We start from the raw sequence: 18199 nt of genomic DNA, 5'->3' as shown, positions 1-18199 counted from the left end.
GGCAACAGCGAGAGAGCGGAGAACCTGCGCGGAAGGCCGCCAAATTTGCCTTTCCCAGACCCAAATCGAGTGAAGAGAGGATGCCGCAGCGTCCCCATGTTCTTCCGCCTCGGCGAGGTCCGGGGAGAGGAGCTCAGGGACGCGCTGCCGCCGCGATCCTCGGCCGCTCGCCGGTGGGGATTCCCAGGATTCATCGGCCCCCAGGCTCGCCGGTGCGGATTCCTCGCAGGGTCTGAGCTGGTGGAGGCATCCCTCGTCAACCACGCGGGGTCAGAGCTCGGGGCGGCCACCCGTACCTCCACTCTCTGGCGGTAGGTCGCGGCGACCCCCGCATCACCGACGAGCTCGCCCGGGCCCCTTGATTTGGGAAAAATCAGGCGCGCCGACATCCGGAGGCGACGCGAGAAGGCGGAGCAGGCCTGGGCGGCGGTTGCGCGGTCGAGCGACTTCACTGCTGCCGCCTCCGCGTTGGACGGCGCCATGGTCGCCATTGCCGATGCCGTCGTGGTGACCGGGTTGGTGGGTGGGAGGACGGCAGCGGGAGTGGGAGTAGATGGAGGAAAAGAGCATGACACGGTCTAAGGAATCCTGTGAAACAATTTTTTAGTAGTACATCACCTCACGGAGAGAACATATGTCGTTAGACACATGTCACTCAACTGGTGCGTGCTCACGTATACACCCGGTCACCAGGCTTCTTTTGTACATGTTATAGATGTCTATCTTACTAGTTCTCGTACTAGTGTCTGGGTGTTTGATACTAGTTCGGTTGCTCACATTTGTAACTCGAAACAGGAACTACGGAATAAACGAAGCCTGGCGAGGTACGAAGTGACGATGCGCGTTGGAAATGGATCCATGATCGATGTGATCGCTGTCGGCACGCTCCCTCTACATCTACCTTCGGGATTAGTTTTAAATCTCAATAATTGTTATTTGGTGCCTGCGTTGAGCATGAACATTATATCTGGATCTTGTTTAATGCAAGACGGTTATTCATTTAAGTCTGAGAATAATGGTTGTTCTATTTTTATGAATAATATCTTTTATGGTCATGCGCCTGAGATGAATGGTTTATTCTTGTTAAATCTCGATAGTAGTGATACACATGTTTATAACATTGATGCTAAGCGAATTAAATTGAATGATACTTCTACTTATATGTGGCACTGTCGTCTTGGTCATATTGGAGTGAAACACATGAAGAAACTCCATTCTGATGGACTACTTGAGTGACTTGACTTTGAGTCACTTGATAGATGCGAAGCATGTCTAATGGAAAAAATGACTAAGACTCCATTCTCTGGTATAGTGGAGCGAGCTACAGATTTATTGGAAATCATACATACCGATGTGTGTGGACCAATGAGTGCAGCATCGCGCGGTAGTTATCGTTATGTTCTAACCTTCACAAATGATCTGAGTAGATATGGGTATATCTATTTCATGAAACATAAGTCTGAAACTTTCGAGAAGTTTAAGGAATTCCAAAGTGAAGTACAAAATCAATGTAACAAGAAGATTAAGTTTCTGCGTTCTGATCGTGGAGGCGAATATCTGAGTTATGAGTTTGGCATGCATTTAAAGAAATGCGGAATACTTTCACAGTTGACACCGCCGGGAACACCACAGCGCAATGGTGTGTCCGAACGTCGTAATCGAACTCTCTTAGATATGGTTCGTTCTATGATGTCTCTTACTGATTTACCGTTATCGTTTTGGGGTTATGCATTAGAGACAGCTGCATTCACTTTAAATAGGGCACCATCTAAATCCGTTGAAACGACACCGTATGAATTATGGTTTAATAAGAAACCTAAGTTGTCGTTCCGTAAAGTTTGGGGTTGCGAAGCTTATGTAAAAAAGTTACAACCGGACAAGCTAGAACCCAAAGCGGAGAAATGCGTCTCCATAGGATACCCTACGGAAACTATTCGGTATACTTTCTATCACAGATCCGAAGGCAAAATCTTTGTTGCTAAGAACGGAACCTTTCTTGAGAAGGAATTTCTCACTAAAGAAGTGACTGGAAGAAAAGTAGAACTTGACGAGGTTGTTGAACCTTCTCTCGTAGATCAGAGTAGCGCAGTGCCGGAAGATGTTCTTGTACAGCCTACACCGATAAGAGAGGAAGCAAATGATAATGATCATGAAACTTCGAACGAGGTAGCTACTGAACCTCGCAGATCGACAAGGGAGCGTACCACTCCGCATTGGTATGATCCTTGTCTAAATGTCATGATTGTGGACAACAATGATGAAGACCCTGCGACGTATGAAGAAGCGATGATGAGCCCAGATTCCAACAAATGGCAAGAAGCCATGAAATCCGAAATGGGATCCATGTATGATAACAAAGTGTGGACGTTACCGGCAAGGACCGGATCGTACACAGTCATCTGCTGTGCGTTCACCTCTTTTTCTCTTCTTCTGTCCGGATGGGGGGACGAGGCCTGCCCATGGGACTTGCTTCCGGCATTCTTTGTTGAACGTGCGGATTTCGAGGCCACAGCCTTGTTCAGCTTAGCCAGCTGCTCAGCATTCTGCTGCTCGATAGTGTCTAGCAGCTCTCTAACACGCTCTTGTTGTTTTGCCAAAGCATCTCCGGTAAGCGAGTCACACAGATCTACTGCAGCCTTAGCAGCTTTTATGGTTTTATCCGGGCTACTGTATTTAGGTTTCTCTACGATGCTAGCAGATGCAGAGGTACTTTTGCCGGTAAGAACTTCCTTACGCAAATCCTGATCTAGATTGCGAGCCTTAAGCCGGTTCTCCGGTATCCTAGCAGCATGAGCGCTAACGAAGCAAAGCCATGGGCAGCGTTGTACTCACGTAGGGTTAGGTTCAGCTCGCGCTGCGCCCGGACGATGTCGGCGCCGTTCGCGAGCAGCTCGGCGTTGCGCCTCCGGCTCCGCCCGAGCCGCCGCCGGTCGATGTTCTGCGCGATGGGCGTTGCCAGCACGTTCATCGCCGCCTGGAGAGGTGTCGCCGGTGGTGCGGAAGACGCTCCCGGTGCGCCGGTATCGCGCTCCGGCCGGTGGCTTGGCCGCACGGGTCGAAGCCGCACGACCAGCACCTTCATCCGCAACCTCCTTGCCCGCGCCGGCCACGCCAGCCATCATCACCTCGACGCTGCCGACAGCGCGGCCAGCACAGAGCCACCTTGGCGGGTCCGGTGCCACCAGCACCGGCGAGAGGCGCTGGCGCACGGGGACGGTGCCGAAGTAGACGCGGTGGCTGCCGAACTCGATGATGCGGCCGTTCTTGGGAAGATGCCGCCGTTGGCGAAGCAGCCCGCGTTGTCGTTGATGAAGTCGATGGAGTAGAAGCGCTGGACGAGCGCAGACACTGTCCGCTCGCCGGCGACCTCGAGGATGCCCGCCCGAATGTGTACTCCAGCAAGCGCCACTTCATGCCCCACGGTGGGCGCCAACTGTCGTCGTGGTGAACAGACAGATGCCATAGGATGGCTTAAGTTGGGGCCGAATGGACGCAAGAGGATTCGGGGAGGGTTTGTGATTAGATGGGATGAACTTCCGGATGGTTTCCTCAAGAACTTAGCCAAGGCTAGAGGTTGAAGAAGAAAGAAATAAGGAAGAACTCGCTCTAGATCATCTTCTTTATTGATCTCAACAAGTTACAAGTTTCTCAACGATAAGTGTTCTTCTAAACCTAGCTCTCTCCGTGCGTGCCCGTGAGAAGGGCTGCCCCTCTCCTTATATAGGGGAGAGGGTGGCTTACAGGGCAAGAAACCCTAATGGCATCTTTGACTAGATAAACTACTTTATAAAGCTACTTTAATCATAGATAACACCGGAGTCCTCTTTAATCGTGGATGCCGACGTCCTCCGGCTTCTTTGACCGTCATCCTTCTCTTTATCGTCAGCCCTTCGTTTAAAGCTACTTTGCTTAGCTCATCCTTGTCTTCTAGCTCGGAGAGAATCTTTGACCAGTCCCGCCGACATGCTCTTCTTTCCGGTAGCCCGGTACCTTTTTATCCGGTTCCGGCATACCCTCTTGGGGATACCGGCTTAGCCTCACTTAGCTAACTTCTTATCTCTATGTTCCGGTACGAACATTAAACCGGTATTTTGATGGCTCAAACCATCCGGTTTGGCATGCCTTTGGCATACCGGGGGTCATCCCCCCAACAAACTGCGAACGCGGCAGGAAAGGAACTCCATGAAGTTCTGGTCAACCTGTGAAGACTGACGGGTATAGTTTTCAGAATAAAAGCAACCTTTTGAAGAAATGTTTTCGAAACATGCATTGACCTGAGATTTCCTGATCAACGGTCGTAGCTAATGCGTCAAACACATTTTACTCTTTTGAACTTGCTGAGTACCTCTGTACTCACTTTCTTTCGACACCCTTGCTAGACTGTGATACGGAAGTGGAGGCCATCGCCGATGGAGCACCTGAAGGAGACTACGAGCTGGTCTACGAGGAACTCTGGTCTGACCGGCGGAGTTGAAGGAGTAGACTATGGGATAGTCTACGGACCCGACGAGAATGAGGCAGAGGAGTAGTGATATACCCTAGTATCATAGAGCCGAGCAACGTAGAACTTACCTAAATAAGTTGCTGAGCTCTCGTTCATATATATGTGAGTTGTAATCGTACTTAAGTAGTATCTTAGGGTGTTCTCATCGGACCTGTGAGAATACCAACTTGTTAAGACAATGTTTGTAATAATAATATTTAGAGTGTTATGACCTGCAATGTTTCTGTTGTACCACTCTGAGGGATATGATAATTGTGAAGAAGTCCCTTCACAAAGATCATATCAACGACTTGTATACTACAACATGCAGTGGTATGCTGGATCACCGCAACTAGATACAAACTAAAGTGGGTGCACCTACACGAAAAATGCTTGGTTGAACCTGGCGGTATATGCTCTGGGCAGAAGTCTAGTTTTGATTGGTCCAGCTCTTACGTGGGCCATACAAGTGCAGCAGTCAGTTTCTGGTAGAAAGGAGGCTACGAATCGGAATACACTCCCGGGGCCTAGCAATTAAATGCCTCTCTCACTCTCCTTCCGCTTATCTGCACAACAGCGCTCACAACCAGAGAGCAAGGCCATTGGCACCGGGCTTTTCTTGGACTGCGCCGGCAGCAGCCCAACGATGGTCTCGATGACGGCGCGCTGTTTCTTGAGGGTGTCCGTGTCCGTGCAGCCGCCGACATGTACCTGCAGGTCATGAGCCCGTACAACGAGTTCTGGCGTAGTTAGTTGATGAGTATCCAAGTGACTTTCCCCTCCATGAGGCCCTTGGACTTGACGGCGGAGAGCAGCCGCTGGAAAAGTCGAGCCCGAGGCCGGCGACGGCATAACTAAAACCACGTCAGGAAAGAGAGAGCCCTCTGCCACCTCAGCATCTCTGCCGCACCACGCCGGCACGCGCACGCAGCACGCAGCGGCAGTGAGCTGCTCAGCGTCGACCTAGCCGCCCTTGTTCGTGCGCTTGGCGCCGCTGGGCGCTGGCTCCTCTCCCTCTGCCCCTTCTCCAACGTTTCTCTTTCTCTCTCCGATGTGATGAATGACGGCGCCAAGACCTGAATTCAAGACGTCTCCTCCTTTCCCAGACGACAAGCGACAGAAATGTGGCATCTCCTTTCGTCTCCGGCACCGCCGCCAGCATTCAAAAGTTCGTGCTCGAACCGGGGCACAATCCAACGGTGAAACTATTGTGCCGTCGCCGGTGCGCTGTGTCAGCGGCCGGTCGTGTCGCCGCAGCTTCGCTGTGTCAGTAGTCGGACGTGTCGCCGCGGGAGTTCACCTACAAGGAGGTTGGCGCCGCCACGCGGGCTTCGACGCGTCGCGCGTCATCGAGAACAGCCTGTTCGGCGTCGTCTGCACCAACGCCAACGCGGACGGAGGGCCATGGTGGTCGTCAAGCGCAGCCCCGACGCCAACACGGATGGCGCGCAGGCGCGGGCCGAGTTCATCTTCGAGCTCTCCATCATGGAGATGGGGAGAAGAGGAGGGTGTTGCACTATTGTTGGTCGGGCTCGGGTGATCAAGCCCGAAGCCGGCACTCCGGCCGGGGATGCGCGGCGTGGTTCGGATGCTCAGCTGGGAGGCCGACCCGCCGTTCGTGCCGGCGTCAAGGCCATCCATGTCCGTCATGAACTTCACCACCAACCACCAGCTGCCGAACATCCAAAACATCATGTACCAATAGCTTTCTCTCTCCCCAGAACTGAGGGGCCCATGTATGCATGTTGTGGTATTTTTCTGGCTCTTTGCTAATGTATACGGAAGAGCACATGTGATGAGGGGACCAGGTTAAAATCGTGGACCAATCAGATGGTGAGTTGCGGCGGGAGCATATACCGCCGAGTTCCATATGTTCGCTCTCGCACCTACACACTCAAAATAGATTAGGTATAAACTAAAGTGGATGTGCTCTAAAGTCTTACATGTCCAAACATAGGAGTATATAGTTAAAGAAGATCTAGAGAAGTTACCCTGCAGGGAACTGCACAGATTCACTCTGATGTATGTTTCCATAGTCTTCTTTTTTGGTTGAACACATCGTCTATTTGTCGTAACTGATGTCTGCTGAACGTATCTTGATGTTTGCAGGTTAGTACTGAATCTGCACGTTGCATTTACAAAATCCAACAAGCAAGCTTCTGTGCCTTTTGCTACAGCATACATGAAAAGCTTGAATGTTCTAACCTGTCGTAATGGAAATATACACCAACTTTCTCAGAATCCAGAACAAAAACTGTTGGTCAATATATAGTGTAGTAGTTTATATAACTGAAGATACTATGATTCCATAATACTCCTACTGTAGGATTCTACTATTTCACCGATAAGGTTTAATTTAAGGGGATATTCCAGTTCAATTTCAGGTACGTTCCCTAGGCAGTACTATTTGACTCTGAATACCATGGGGGGTACGTAGTACCCAAGTGATAAAAGTCATACAACTGCATGACGATTATTGTTGGATCGGGTTTGGACCTCGGTGGAATTCACGCACAACTTTGCATGTGCCGGTGACAGCGTCACTTGCGGGTGTCGCTCCCTTATTGAAGGTGTTCCGATTACGGGCCCTCCCGTTAGAGAGGAAGGACTCCGTCTCTCCGCCTCAATCTGCTCCCCCTAGGGGCCTCGCTTTGTGCTAGCCTCTCTGGTAGTGTCTTTTGGATCACACTGCGGCCTATCGCTGGTGTCGCAGCCCTCTCGCAACATCGTCATGGCTGCTTTTACACGGTTATGCTGCGGTAGCTAATGCTCTCTCTAGCTCCTTCGGAGGCTTTGCTAGCTCGGCGTCTGGCCATAGCTGTTGCCGGTGTACGTGCCTATCCCAATGAAAGGGGATGATGTTGTGTTTGGTCTGGACCTAACCCGAGCTCTAGGGGTGGTGGTTTCGGGTCTGGGTGAAAACTTCGGAGGACCTCGGTATCTGCCGACGATGATGACCTTCTTGGAGGCGTCATCGTAAGACCCCCCTCCTTTGGCTCCTCAAGGTCTACTAGCTTGTGTGCTTGTCGTCGTGTGCAGTAGGCTTGGCGCGGTGGAGGTTTGTTGCTGTAGACATGGTCGCGATCGCTTCGGTGTAACAGGAGACAAGGCTCCCTTATCATGGATCAAGCTGGCGCTTCAGCTTGACGTTCTCTGTGTTGTCTTTTGTTCTGTTGCGGTGTGCGCTTTAGCGTGTGTATTGTAACCTGTGCTGTAACTCCTGATGGGTTGATGGCATCGTTAATATAAAGCCGAGCTCCTTCCGTTTATAATACCCTAGAGGTGTTGTAGTGTGGTGTTGCACACAACACACCGTATATAAGCATCACCTTGGACTTGACGCATTCTGACGAGCCTCACCGGGAAGTTAGGGCATCTCCAACCGGGCGACCCAAACGGACGCGCTGGGCCGTCCGTTTTGGGCCGTTTGCGTGCCCGAGCGGACGCGCGGACGGTGCCCCGCGTCCGCGCGTCCGTTTGGGTCGCGCGCTGCGCCCAACGCGCCAGATTTGGGTCGCGGCGCTCCATGGTATGTTTTTCTTGTAAATTCACTAGAAAAACGCAAAATAAATTATAGAAAAAATATATAAAATAGTTGAAATGCTCTAAATGTATTACACATTACATAGTCCATGTAATCAAGGATAAAGTATTATTCAAATAAAATGAAGAAACGATACAAAATGCTCTAGGCTTAAGGATCTCCTTCATCATTGTTGTTTGCAGCATTGTTGCCTACATGCTGCCACATGTGCTCGACCAAATCAGCCCGAAGCTGGTTGTGTACAGCTAGATCTCGAATTTCATGGTGCGCATGAAGAATGTCCCGGAATGATGCCGGAGCACGTTGAGGAGTAACCAACTCTCCTTGGCCGTCCCAGTCATTATCAAAGAGTGAATCATCCCGCTCTACCTCAACAATCATGTTATGCATGATTACACAAGCGGTCATCACCTCCCACAGAATTTGCACATCCCAGTGCTCGCAGTGGTGTCCGACGATAGCCCAACGAGCTTGGAGGATGCCAAACGCCCGCTCGACATCTTTCCGGGCTGCCTCCGCTCTTTGGCAAACCTTGCCTCCTGCTCCGAGCTGGGGTTTCGGATTGTCTTCACGAGTGTAGCCCAAGGTGGATAGATACCATCAGCAAGGTAGTACCCCTTGGTGTAGTGGTGGCCATTGATCTCAAAATCCACATCGTGGACCGACCGTACGCTAGCCTATCAAACACCGGAGAGCGCTGCAGCACATTGATGTCATTGTGCGAGCCAGCCATTCCGAAGAATGAGTGCCAAATCCATGTGTCATGGGAAGCAACAGCTTCAAGAATGACCGTGCACCCTCGAATGGCCGTCGTATGACCCCTGCCAACCAAAGGGGCAGTTCTTCCACTCCCAATGCATGCAGCCTATGCTGCCAAGCATCCCGAGAAACCCCCGGAAGCGTTGATCGACAACAGCACGAGCCGTGTCCTCTCGCATTTGGTTGCCGGAGGTATCGTTCTCCGAACGAACCGATCACCGCTCCGCAGAACCTGTACATCGATTCCAGGCCGGTTGACTCACTCATGCGCGTGTACTCATCTACGAAATCACCGGCAACGCCATATGCGAGCATCCTAATCGCTGCCGTGCATTTCGGTACGAAGAGAGGCCTACCTTGCCAAGTGCATCCACTTTCGCACGTAAGTAGTCGTCGTAGATCTTGACGCCATCCATTATCCGGCGGAACAGCCGCCTGTTCATCCGAAAACGACGGCGAAACAAGTGCGGCACGAACAATGGATTGGGTTGGAAGTAGTCGTTGTAGAGCTGGTCGTGGCCGCGTTCTCTTTGCGGTCCAAGGCGGCCGCGCGCCTCGGCAAGGACCCCGGAACACGGGGATCTCGCGAGACAATGTGCTCGTGGATGAGCACCGCGAAGATCCGTGAAAAATTCGTCGTCGGACTCCTCTTCCGACGACGTGTCGATGAAGTTCTTGAAGTAGTACTCGTCGTCGCTGTCCACCATGATCCGAAAAGGGACACATATTAGTTCGAGCTTTTGAACGAACACTCGCAGCGGAGGCGATCCAAATGCTTCTCTAGGGACCCGCAGCCATGGCCGTCTCAGCCGACTTGCGGTCCGGAAACACGGTGCAGAGGGCTCACCTCCGGCGGAAACGCGCGCAGCCTGCGAACGGCGGGAGGTGTCGCGACGGTGAGAGGACAACAACGCCGGCGCCGGCGTCCTCCGGACTCCGCTACGACGCGGCGAAAGCAGCGTGCGGACCTCGACCTATGCTTCCGCCCGCTTGCCGGCGTCTCGACGACGATGGCCGGCGTCGACGCGCTCCGAAATCGCCGGTCCGTGGGTGGCGGCGAGCGGGTGGGGAGATGTGCGGCGGCCTTGTGTTTTGGGTGGCGTACGAGCGGGCCAGGGCGGACAAGGGGAGGACGCGAGCGACCAGCCTTTCGCGTCCGCGGCCACGCAAACCCGGCCAAGATTTGGGCCGGGTTTGGGTCGTCCCGACGCCGCGGCCATCCGTTTAGGGATGGGTCCGCTACGCCAGGCCGCTTTGTCCGTTTCGACCCATCCGGACGCGCGGGCGCGGGATGGGTCGCCCGGTTGGAGATGCCCTTACACGTGCATCTGCATTGACCCGTGAGATTGTCCACGGCGCAGGCAGCCAGGCACCAAACCGATCATCTCCACGGCGCAGATTAGTCCGCAAAGACTAGTGGTAGTAGTATTTCGCATAGAATCGCTTGATCCGGTCACTGTGTTGGATCGGATGCTCCTTTGGAATCACTTTCATGCATGCCGACTCCCTTAATAGTCAACTCTGAAATACAGATGAAGCGTTTACTTTTTCGCAGGATTTCTCATTTAGCCGCCGCTCATTCATGTCTGGGAAAATTAGTCGCACTTGTACGTGCGATTGACTGGTAGCTAAAAAATCGCTAGTAGCAAAACAAAACTGATACAGTAGTATCATTTCGTTCTTATTGTAGATGAAGTGGACAGCACCGACAGTAGCCTGACGGGCAGTGCACACCTCCATAATCCTTATCTTCTCCACTTCCACACCGCATTGATTCCAAGGCATTCTTTCCATTACAATTGGTTCTCACACATGTGCAAGTCCAGCTCAGACGCACTGGCACCCACTGCGTCTCGCCGCCGTTCACGCTCTTCCTCCTCCGCCGCCACCGCCGCCGCATCCTTCTCCGCCGCCGCGCCCTCCACCTCGTCCGGACCCGACCGTCACACCACCAACACCAACACCAGCAACACCACCACCTCGTCGACCTCCTCCAGGTCCAGCCGCTCGAGCCTGGCCGCGGCCCGCGCGTCCCTGCCGCCCCCGCCGCTCCTCTACCCCTTCCACGAGCTCACCGCCGCCACCAACGGCTTCCTCGCCAAGCGCGACGCCTCCTCCACCTACTGGCGCTGCTCCCTCCGCGGCCGCGACGCCGCGCTCTTCCAGCTCCGCGCGCTCCCGGGCCTCACCCGCGCCGACGCCTCCGCCGCGCTCGCACGCACCGCCCGGTACCACCACGCCAGCCTCGCCCCGCTGCTCGGCGCCTGCCTCGCCGGCCCCCACGTCTACCTCGCCTACAGCCACCCGCCCGCCGCCGCCTCGCTCGCCGCCTGCCTCCTCCGCGCCGGCCCCGCCAGCAGCATTCTCGGCACGTGGCTCTCCCGCGTCCAGGTCGCCGCCGACGTCGCCCAGGGCCTCGACTACGTCCACACCCACGCCGACGCCGTCCACGGCCGCGTCTCCCCCTCCACCGTCCTCCTCGTCCCCGACCCGGACGGCCTGCGCGCCAGCCTCACCCACTTCGGCGCCGACCAGTTCGCCCAGCCCGACGCCGCCGCCGCCCAGTCGGACTCGGACGTGCACGCGTTCGGGCTGCTGCTGCTGCAGCTGCTCTCCGGGGAGGCCGAGGCGTCCAGGTTCCGCTTCGACAGGGCCACCAAGGAGTTCGCGACCGTGTCGGTGCTGGACACGGCGGCGGAGGCGCTGGCGACGGGGCGCGTCAGGACCTGGGTCGACAGGAGGCTCGGGGACTCGTTCCCCGTCGCGGCCGCCGAGAAGCTGCTGGAGGTGGGGCTCCGGTGCGCGTCGCCGGAGGACAGGCCGCCGCCGGAGATGCCGTGGGTGGCCGGGAAAGTGTCCAAGGCGTACGTCGAGTCCCGCGCGTGGGCGCGGCAGCTGCAGCACTCGGACGGCCTCTCCTCCGTCTCGGTGGCACCTCGATAGCTGCAAAACTTACATTGTTTTTACCACTGGCAACTTGCCACGTGGACACGCGATTAGGAGGAAATTGCCATCTGACCATCACCTCGGAAATTCAGTTATTTTTTCGTTTTGTTTCTTGATCAATCATGAAAGATTCATTATTCAAAGGGACGGATAGACCAGACCCTTGCGGAATGTGATTGAGTTAAGAATTTGAAGAACAAAATCGATCAGGCAAATCTCTTTTTCTTTGAAAACGCTAAGCAATAGCTTTGCCCATTTCATTGATTAAAAAGAAAGTTGCCCGGTTAATTACGAAAAAACTAATGAAAATCGATACATCAGCGACACCCACGCTCGTCCTGAGACCACACACCCGCCGAGCCATTGGCTCTACCGCCGAAGCAAGCAAAGACAACAACACCCCACCGAAAAGAAGCTGCCACTCCAGCTACAACCGGAACAACACACGCCGACCCCGAGGCAGTGCACCGAACTAGTCGACAAGTCCGCCACCCAAGCGACCAAACCTGACACCCACGAAAAGAGCCGCTGCTCCGAAAACCACGCCAACCCCAAGGTCACACCCCTACCTAGCCGACAGAGAGCTCCTCGCCTCCAACCGCCGTCTCGCGCTTTCACTCGACTGGAATCACAGCTCCAAAGACGAAGCCCACAAGAGGGAAAACGACACTGAAATCACACCATCGTCCGATCGCAAGGATCAAGGGTTTCCCCCGAAGTTGACCAGGTGAAGGTACGAGAGCAACGATGCCTCCAAGAAAATCTCTTTAAATTCTCCTGCAATTGAACAATGTTTTATGATTTGAATCTCCCGACTAAAAAGGTTCAATAATTCAACCTTGATGGAAACCAAGTTGACGAATTCCACTTCTCTAGCCCTGTCAATCTATCATGACGGTCCCTCTCTCTTTCCCTTTCCCTTTCCCTCTCCCTCTCCCTTTCTCTCGAGACTTTTGTTTTAGTGTTCTCACACCTCCAAACTTTGGCATATGGATGGCCAGGATCTCTCGATAACCTTTTCGCTCGGGGTGCGAGGACATCTTCGAGCTTGAGTTGTACTGCCTGCTTGAATACGCGTGCGAGGTCCGAGCGCCATTGTCAACTGGCAGTGGTGAGTTCTCATAGTAACCGGGGGAGCTTCTCCGTCTCCTGTCCGAGTGAGACCTTCCGAGACTATGGGTCGCTGGCCTGTAGTAGTCGTATGAATGGTGACTCGACGAGAGTACTGTTCGGCTTTGCCCCTCGAATATGACAATGAATTGTGACGGCCTGAGGGTTGGGGTGGAGCGCTGCCCTGGAGCCAAGGGTCGCCGCTCTCTGGAACAAGCGCGTTTATCCCGGGGAATTCCACTGGTATCCTTTTGCGAGATGGAGATGGCTCTGGAGGGTCTCCCTCCTCATCTGCTTTCGCCTCCCTGTCCTCAAATATGGTGATACCAGAAGGACTTCGCATTCCACCTCATCTTCTAACATGTCACAATCAGAGAGAAAACAACCTCACCTAACGGCCACGATCACACAGCAACAAAAATCAGAAAATTAGATGGCACATAAAGCTAGATGGAAATCTCATTGACAATTTATCCGCTTACGCATTGTTCACTTCGGAAACTGATATGAGAACCTCGGGGATAGGCTGATTTGTTTGTTGTTCACTGCCTGATCTTAAGAGATACAAGTATGTAAGAAAATGTTTGAATTGCATCTATGAGCCAAACAGAAAGCCAATTATCTAATTCAAGTGGGAGTACCTCATTTTGTTTTCCATACGGAAGAGTAAGATAGGAAGATTCAAGACAAAAAAAAAAGTGTTTGCTGATGAAATGTATAAACATGCACTTCCAAGTTGTCTTTTCTTTTTCTGTTAATCTCTTTAGGAGTAACCTGGAGTATAACCCAATTCGCGCATTCGATCTGTGCAAGCCAACGGGGCGGATCATTTTCCGTCAAAAAGGTGTTTACTTTAGTATATTAGCATGGTAACACAATAAACCTTGTTTGTGTGCTCCAGGAAAAATGCTTTTGTGTTTTCAAAAAAAACAGGAAAAATGCTTTTGAAGCAACGTCATGTGCGAGTAGCCTTTGAAGCAAACCTTGTTCTTTTGTACTCCATCATCATCTGGAAATGGACCAGTACTTGCTCCGTGTGCTAGCTTTGACATGAAGTGCCTGTTTGGTTAGTTTTTTTTTTTTTTTTGAACTGCCTGTTTGGTTAGTTAGTCACGAAGCCTTTTCTCTCGCATCTAGTGTGCCAAAAAAACGTCCGTTCGAAAGCCTAGCTTGCACCGAAATCTTGTATGATATGATATTTAAAGCAGGCCAAGAGGAATGGCCGAATCGGCCATTTTTTCGGGAACATGCCCGACCGAGTGTCGCGTCGCTACTATTTCGCACACGGTTGTCAAGCATAAGATTGATTTCGTGTAAGTAAAAATAAATAAAGTAGTAATGAAAGCAAAGTAAACTAAGTAACTAAAATAAACTAAGTAAAAGCGTTAAAGTTTTGTTTGTTTTGGGGTTTTAAGTGCAAATAAGAAAGATATATATTTTTGTATTTTTGGATTAAAATAGTAATGTAAATAAAAAGTAAAAGTGATGGCAATGTGTTTCTTATAATCAAAATTGGATCGGGGTTTATGGGTTCACTTGACTATTCTTTCTTTTAAGTTGTAGTGGACAAAAACAATTCAGCAATGATTTATGAATACAATAACTCTAACATGTATAAGATAAACATTCATATGGGCATCACGTCCTAACATAGAGATGATGCAACACATCTTTCTTACACTCCACAAGACAGGAATAACTTCAAATAATCTTATATTAAGAATTAACAGAGCATAGTTATAAGAACTTTGATATGATGTTTAAATATCAAATATGCTACCTTAAACAAACAAGATTATTACTTTTTATCACATAATTAACATGCACATGCATTCACTTTATCCCTAGTGAGATAGCAAAACAAAAAAGCAAAGCCATAATAGATCATGAATTTGTTGTCATTATTCAATCACTAAAATCATGCTATTCTATCTAACACACACATCACCCCACACACGTTCTTGCATATTAGTTGGATCAGAACAATTACTTAATTACGAGGTACATAATATGCATCTATCAATACATTTTAAACAAATTATAGCAAAATCTCATAGTATCATATCATAGAATAAATAAGAGAGTGGATTTTGTACACCCAAACATGGGTGTGTGTGTTTCCGTCATCGTCCATCGTGCTTTGAGATTCGGATAAAAAGAGGAAATAGAAATGAATCTTTCCATCTACCATGGTGGGCATAAATCTCAAGTAATAGACGGTGACGGAAATACCCACACCCATGCGTGGGTATACAAAAGTATTTCCGAATAATGGTCCACCACATAGGGATTACAAATATGACCGTAATCATATTGGGTAGCTCATATGGCATTAAGAACTATGAAGAACATAAGAGAAATAGATCAAGCTACTTCCACAAACCCGTATTCTAGAGGTGGACTACCTCCCCTTGATCATGGTGATGATGAGGAAGACGTTGGAGAAGGTGGAGATCCCTCCGGTGGCAGGTTCGGTGGAGTTTCTCCCTCCAATCTTCGCTGCTGCAGCCTCTGTTTCGTGTTTCTATGTTTCTGCGGCGCTCTCCTCCCGAGAACTCTTCGGGGCCATATATATAGTGATTTTTAGGTCAAAATACGTCGGTGGGTGAAAGAATCAAGTGATTTGGACCATTGACAGCTGAAAGAGCCTGGGTGGCGTGCCCTACATGTCTTGGCGCGCCACCTGGTCTCTTTTGGGCCTCAGACCTCTCCGGGTGTGCTTCCAGGGCCCAGGTTGCTTCTCCCAATGAAAAAAATAACCATCCAAAAATCCTAGCTCCATTTGAATCTGTATAAATCTCTGAAAGTGAAAAATACACAAAATAGGGCATTCTTATTATGCAGAGATATAAACCAAATAAAGGGGATTATTGGTAAATCCCCATAAATCAATGTAAAACATGGTATTATCATCATATATGTTGCAAATATGTGGAAATTCATTCTAATAACGGACAAAGTTCATGTATGCATTTTACATGCATCAGGACCTCACCCTGACTCAGTTAGTGTTTATGGCTCTCCATATTTTATCTCGGTCCTACCCCTACCACAATGGGCACTAGACATCATTAACCACCAATGCAGAGGTTTTCTGTGGAAGGGTGAGGAGGAGGTGAATGGTGGCCATTTTCTTTTGCTTTGGACGAGGGTTTGCCAGCCGGCTAAAAATGGTGGCCTTGGCATGTTGAACCTCAAGTTATTTGGCACTGCACTCCGATGTTACTGGAAGTGGTTGCGATGGGCCTCAGAGATGTGTCCTTGGGCGTTGATTCCAGTTGAGAATGACCTAGATGCCGAGGCCCTCTTCAGAGCTGCTATCGACATCCGTGTCGGTGATGGGATGAGGGCGACCTTCTGGACGGATGCAGGGCTCCAGGGAGAAACATCTGTACAAGAAGTGTCACCATTTATGCGCTCTTTCGTCAAAAAATCGAACATCACAGTGGCAACGGCTTTGTAGCATAATCAGTGGGATCACAAGGAGTTCCATTAGAAATACAAAATGGACTAGGTCGGTGGTCGGGAAATAATTTAATTTAAGGGAGAAACTAACTAGAAAACCCAGATCCCCGACCGATAGGAGAGCTGCCGTTGCCGTGCATATAGAATTGATAAAATTAGATTTAGGATAGCTTGTTAATGGTTGACCAAGCTTGATGGCCCCCCCCCCCCCCCCCACGCCTCTGAAACAAGAAGTTTTGGCCCGGGAGGTATAGTATCAATCACTTGGCGTCCATGTGGTGCATCAACTATGGATATTTCATACCCCTTTTTGTACATGTCCTGCAGGAATACGAGTAATCAATATTCACTCAGTTTATTTGTCATAATAATATTATGTTAACTTTCTTTGCTGGATTGGAGTTCTTTTGTTGTTCTTGACAATTCAGGCTAATATCTCAGGAAAAAGTGGGAGGTATGCCGGGATCCTGGGCAGTGGGATTCTCCCATCATGATGGACTAAAGGAAAAGGATTGGATACATCTTGCCAATGATCATTCATATTAGCTTTGCATAATCTATTGGTCACAGATCCCACCTTTACTTTATTTAGGGGTATATAGTGCCCAAGGACTCTAGTCTAAGGGCGGACTGGATCTAAACTAAAATAGGGGATATGCTCTCGGGCTTGGAAGGCTAGGGGTTATAGTCGATGTTGATTTTATTTTTAACGTGTCTAATTCAAAACCGAACATAATTTTTTTGATTTCCTCATTTTGCATTTCCAAGTGTTGTTACTATTAACCTAGGCGGAAACGATAACCCGTTGGGGTCTCGTGTTGCATGTTATATAGGTGGAAAAGCCCCACGATGGCGTGTACATGTAGGACACGTAGACGTGTTGGAGTACTACTCCATACAGTATACGTGTCAAGGTCTTATTACATCTAACACCCCCCCTTAATCTAAACTACGGAGGGCGACGAAGGAGATTTAGATTACGACGAAACTCTTGTAGATTCTTGACTGGAAGCGCCTTTGTGAAACCATCAGCAACTTGATCTTTGCTGGAGATAAACCGAATGTCCAACTATTTACGGGCAACTCTTTCACGTACAAAGTGAAAATCTATCTCAATGTGCTTTGTGCGGGCATGAAACACCGGATTTGCAGAAAGATATGTATCTCCCAGATTATCACACCATAGACACGGTTTCTTCTTTAACTGAACTCCAAGTTCACACAGAAGAGCTTCAACCCATATTAATTCTGCTGTAGCATTAGCTAAAGCCTTGTATTCTGCTTCAGTACTAGACCTTGAGACAGTTTCCTGTTTTCGAGCACTCCAAGAAACAAGATTAGAACCAACAAATATGGCAAACCCACCAGTGGAACGTCTGTCTTCAAGAGAGCCAGCCCAATCAGCATCTGAGAAGGCACTCAGAAGAGTGGAGGATGACCGCTGAAACGTTATACCAATGTTGACTGTATCTTTGACATATCTCAGTATCCTTTTAACAGCCGACCAATGAGAGGTCGTAGGAGCATGAAGATACTGACAGACTTTGTTAACTGCAAACGACAAATCTGGACGTGTCAATGTGAGATACTGAAGAGCACCAACAAGACTGCGATATCGTGTACTATCTTCAGGACCAAGTGGTTCCCCCTCATGCTGGGACAGTGACTCGGTAGAAGACAAAGGAGTGGGTGCAGATTTACAATCGGTCATATTAGCTTTGGTCAGAAATATCCGAGGCATATTTTTCTTGTGTGAGAACAATACCATTAGAAGTTTTCTGAACTACCATACTCAAGAAGTAGTGCAAGTCTCCAAGATCTTTAATAGCAAAATCTGTACCCAAATCTTTGAGAAGAGCCGAAATTGCAGCATCAGAGGAGCTCGTGACTAT

At 50.2% G+C, this 18199-nt stretch overlaps 1 protein-coding gene across 1 annotated transcript; it reads left to right on the top strand.

The window, feature by feature from the left end:
- The first annotated feature begins 10598 nt into the window (after nucleotides 1–10598).
- On the top strand, nucleotides 10599–11827 carry LOC124685862 (protein LYK5-like). Its single transcript, XM_047219885.1, has one exon. It carries the CDS (start codon nucleotides 10599–10601, stop codon nucleotides 11727–11729), a length of 1131 nt encoding a protein of 376 aa, XP_047075841.1. The 3' UTR covers nucleotides 11730–11827.
- The last annotated feature ends 6372 nt before the right edge of the window (nucleotides 11828–18199 follow it).

This window comes from Lolium rigidum, chromosome 2 (genome assembly GCF_022539505.1).
Source record: "Lolium rigidum isolate FL_2022 chromosome 2, APGP_CSIRO_Lrig_0.1, whole genome shotgun sequence".
NCBI lineage: Eukaryota > Viridiplantae > Streptophyta > Magnoliopsida > Poales > Poaceae > Lolium > Lolium rigidum.
This window is presented reverse-complemented; position numbering and strand designations above follow the sequence as displayed.

Bases quoted from the DNA above. Each gene is read 5' to 3' on its own strand.
- LOC124685862 (XM_047219885.1), top strand. From the start codon at position 10,599: ATGTGCAAGTCCAGCTCAGACGCACTGGCACCCACTGCGTCTCGCCGC.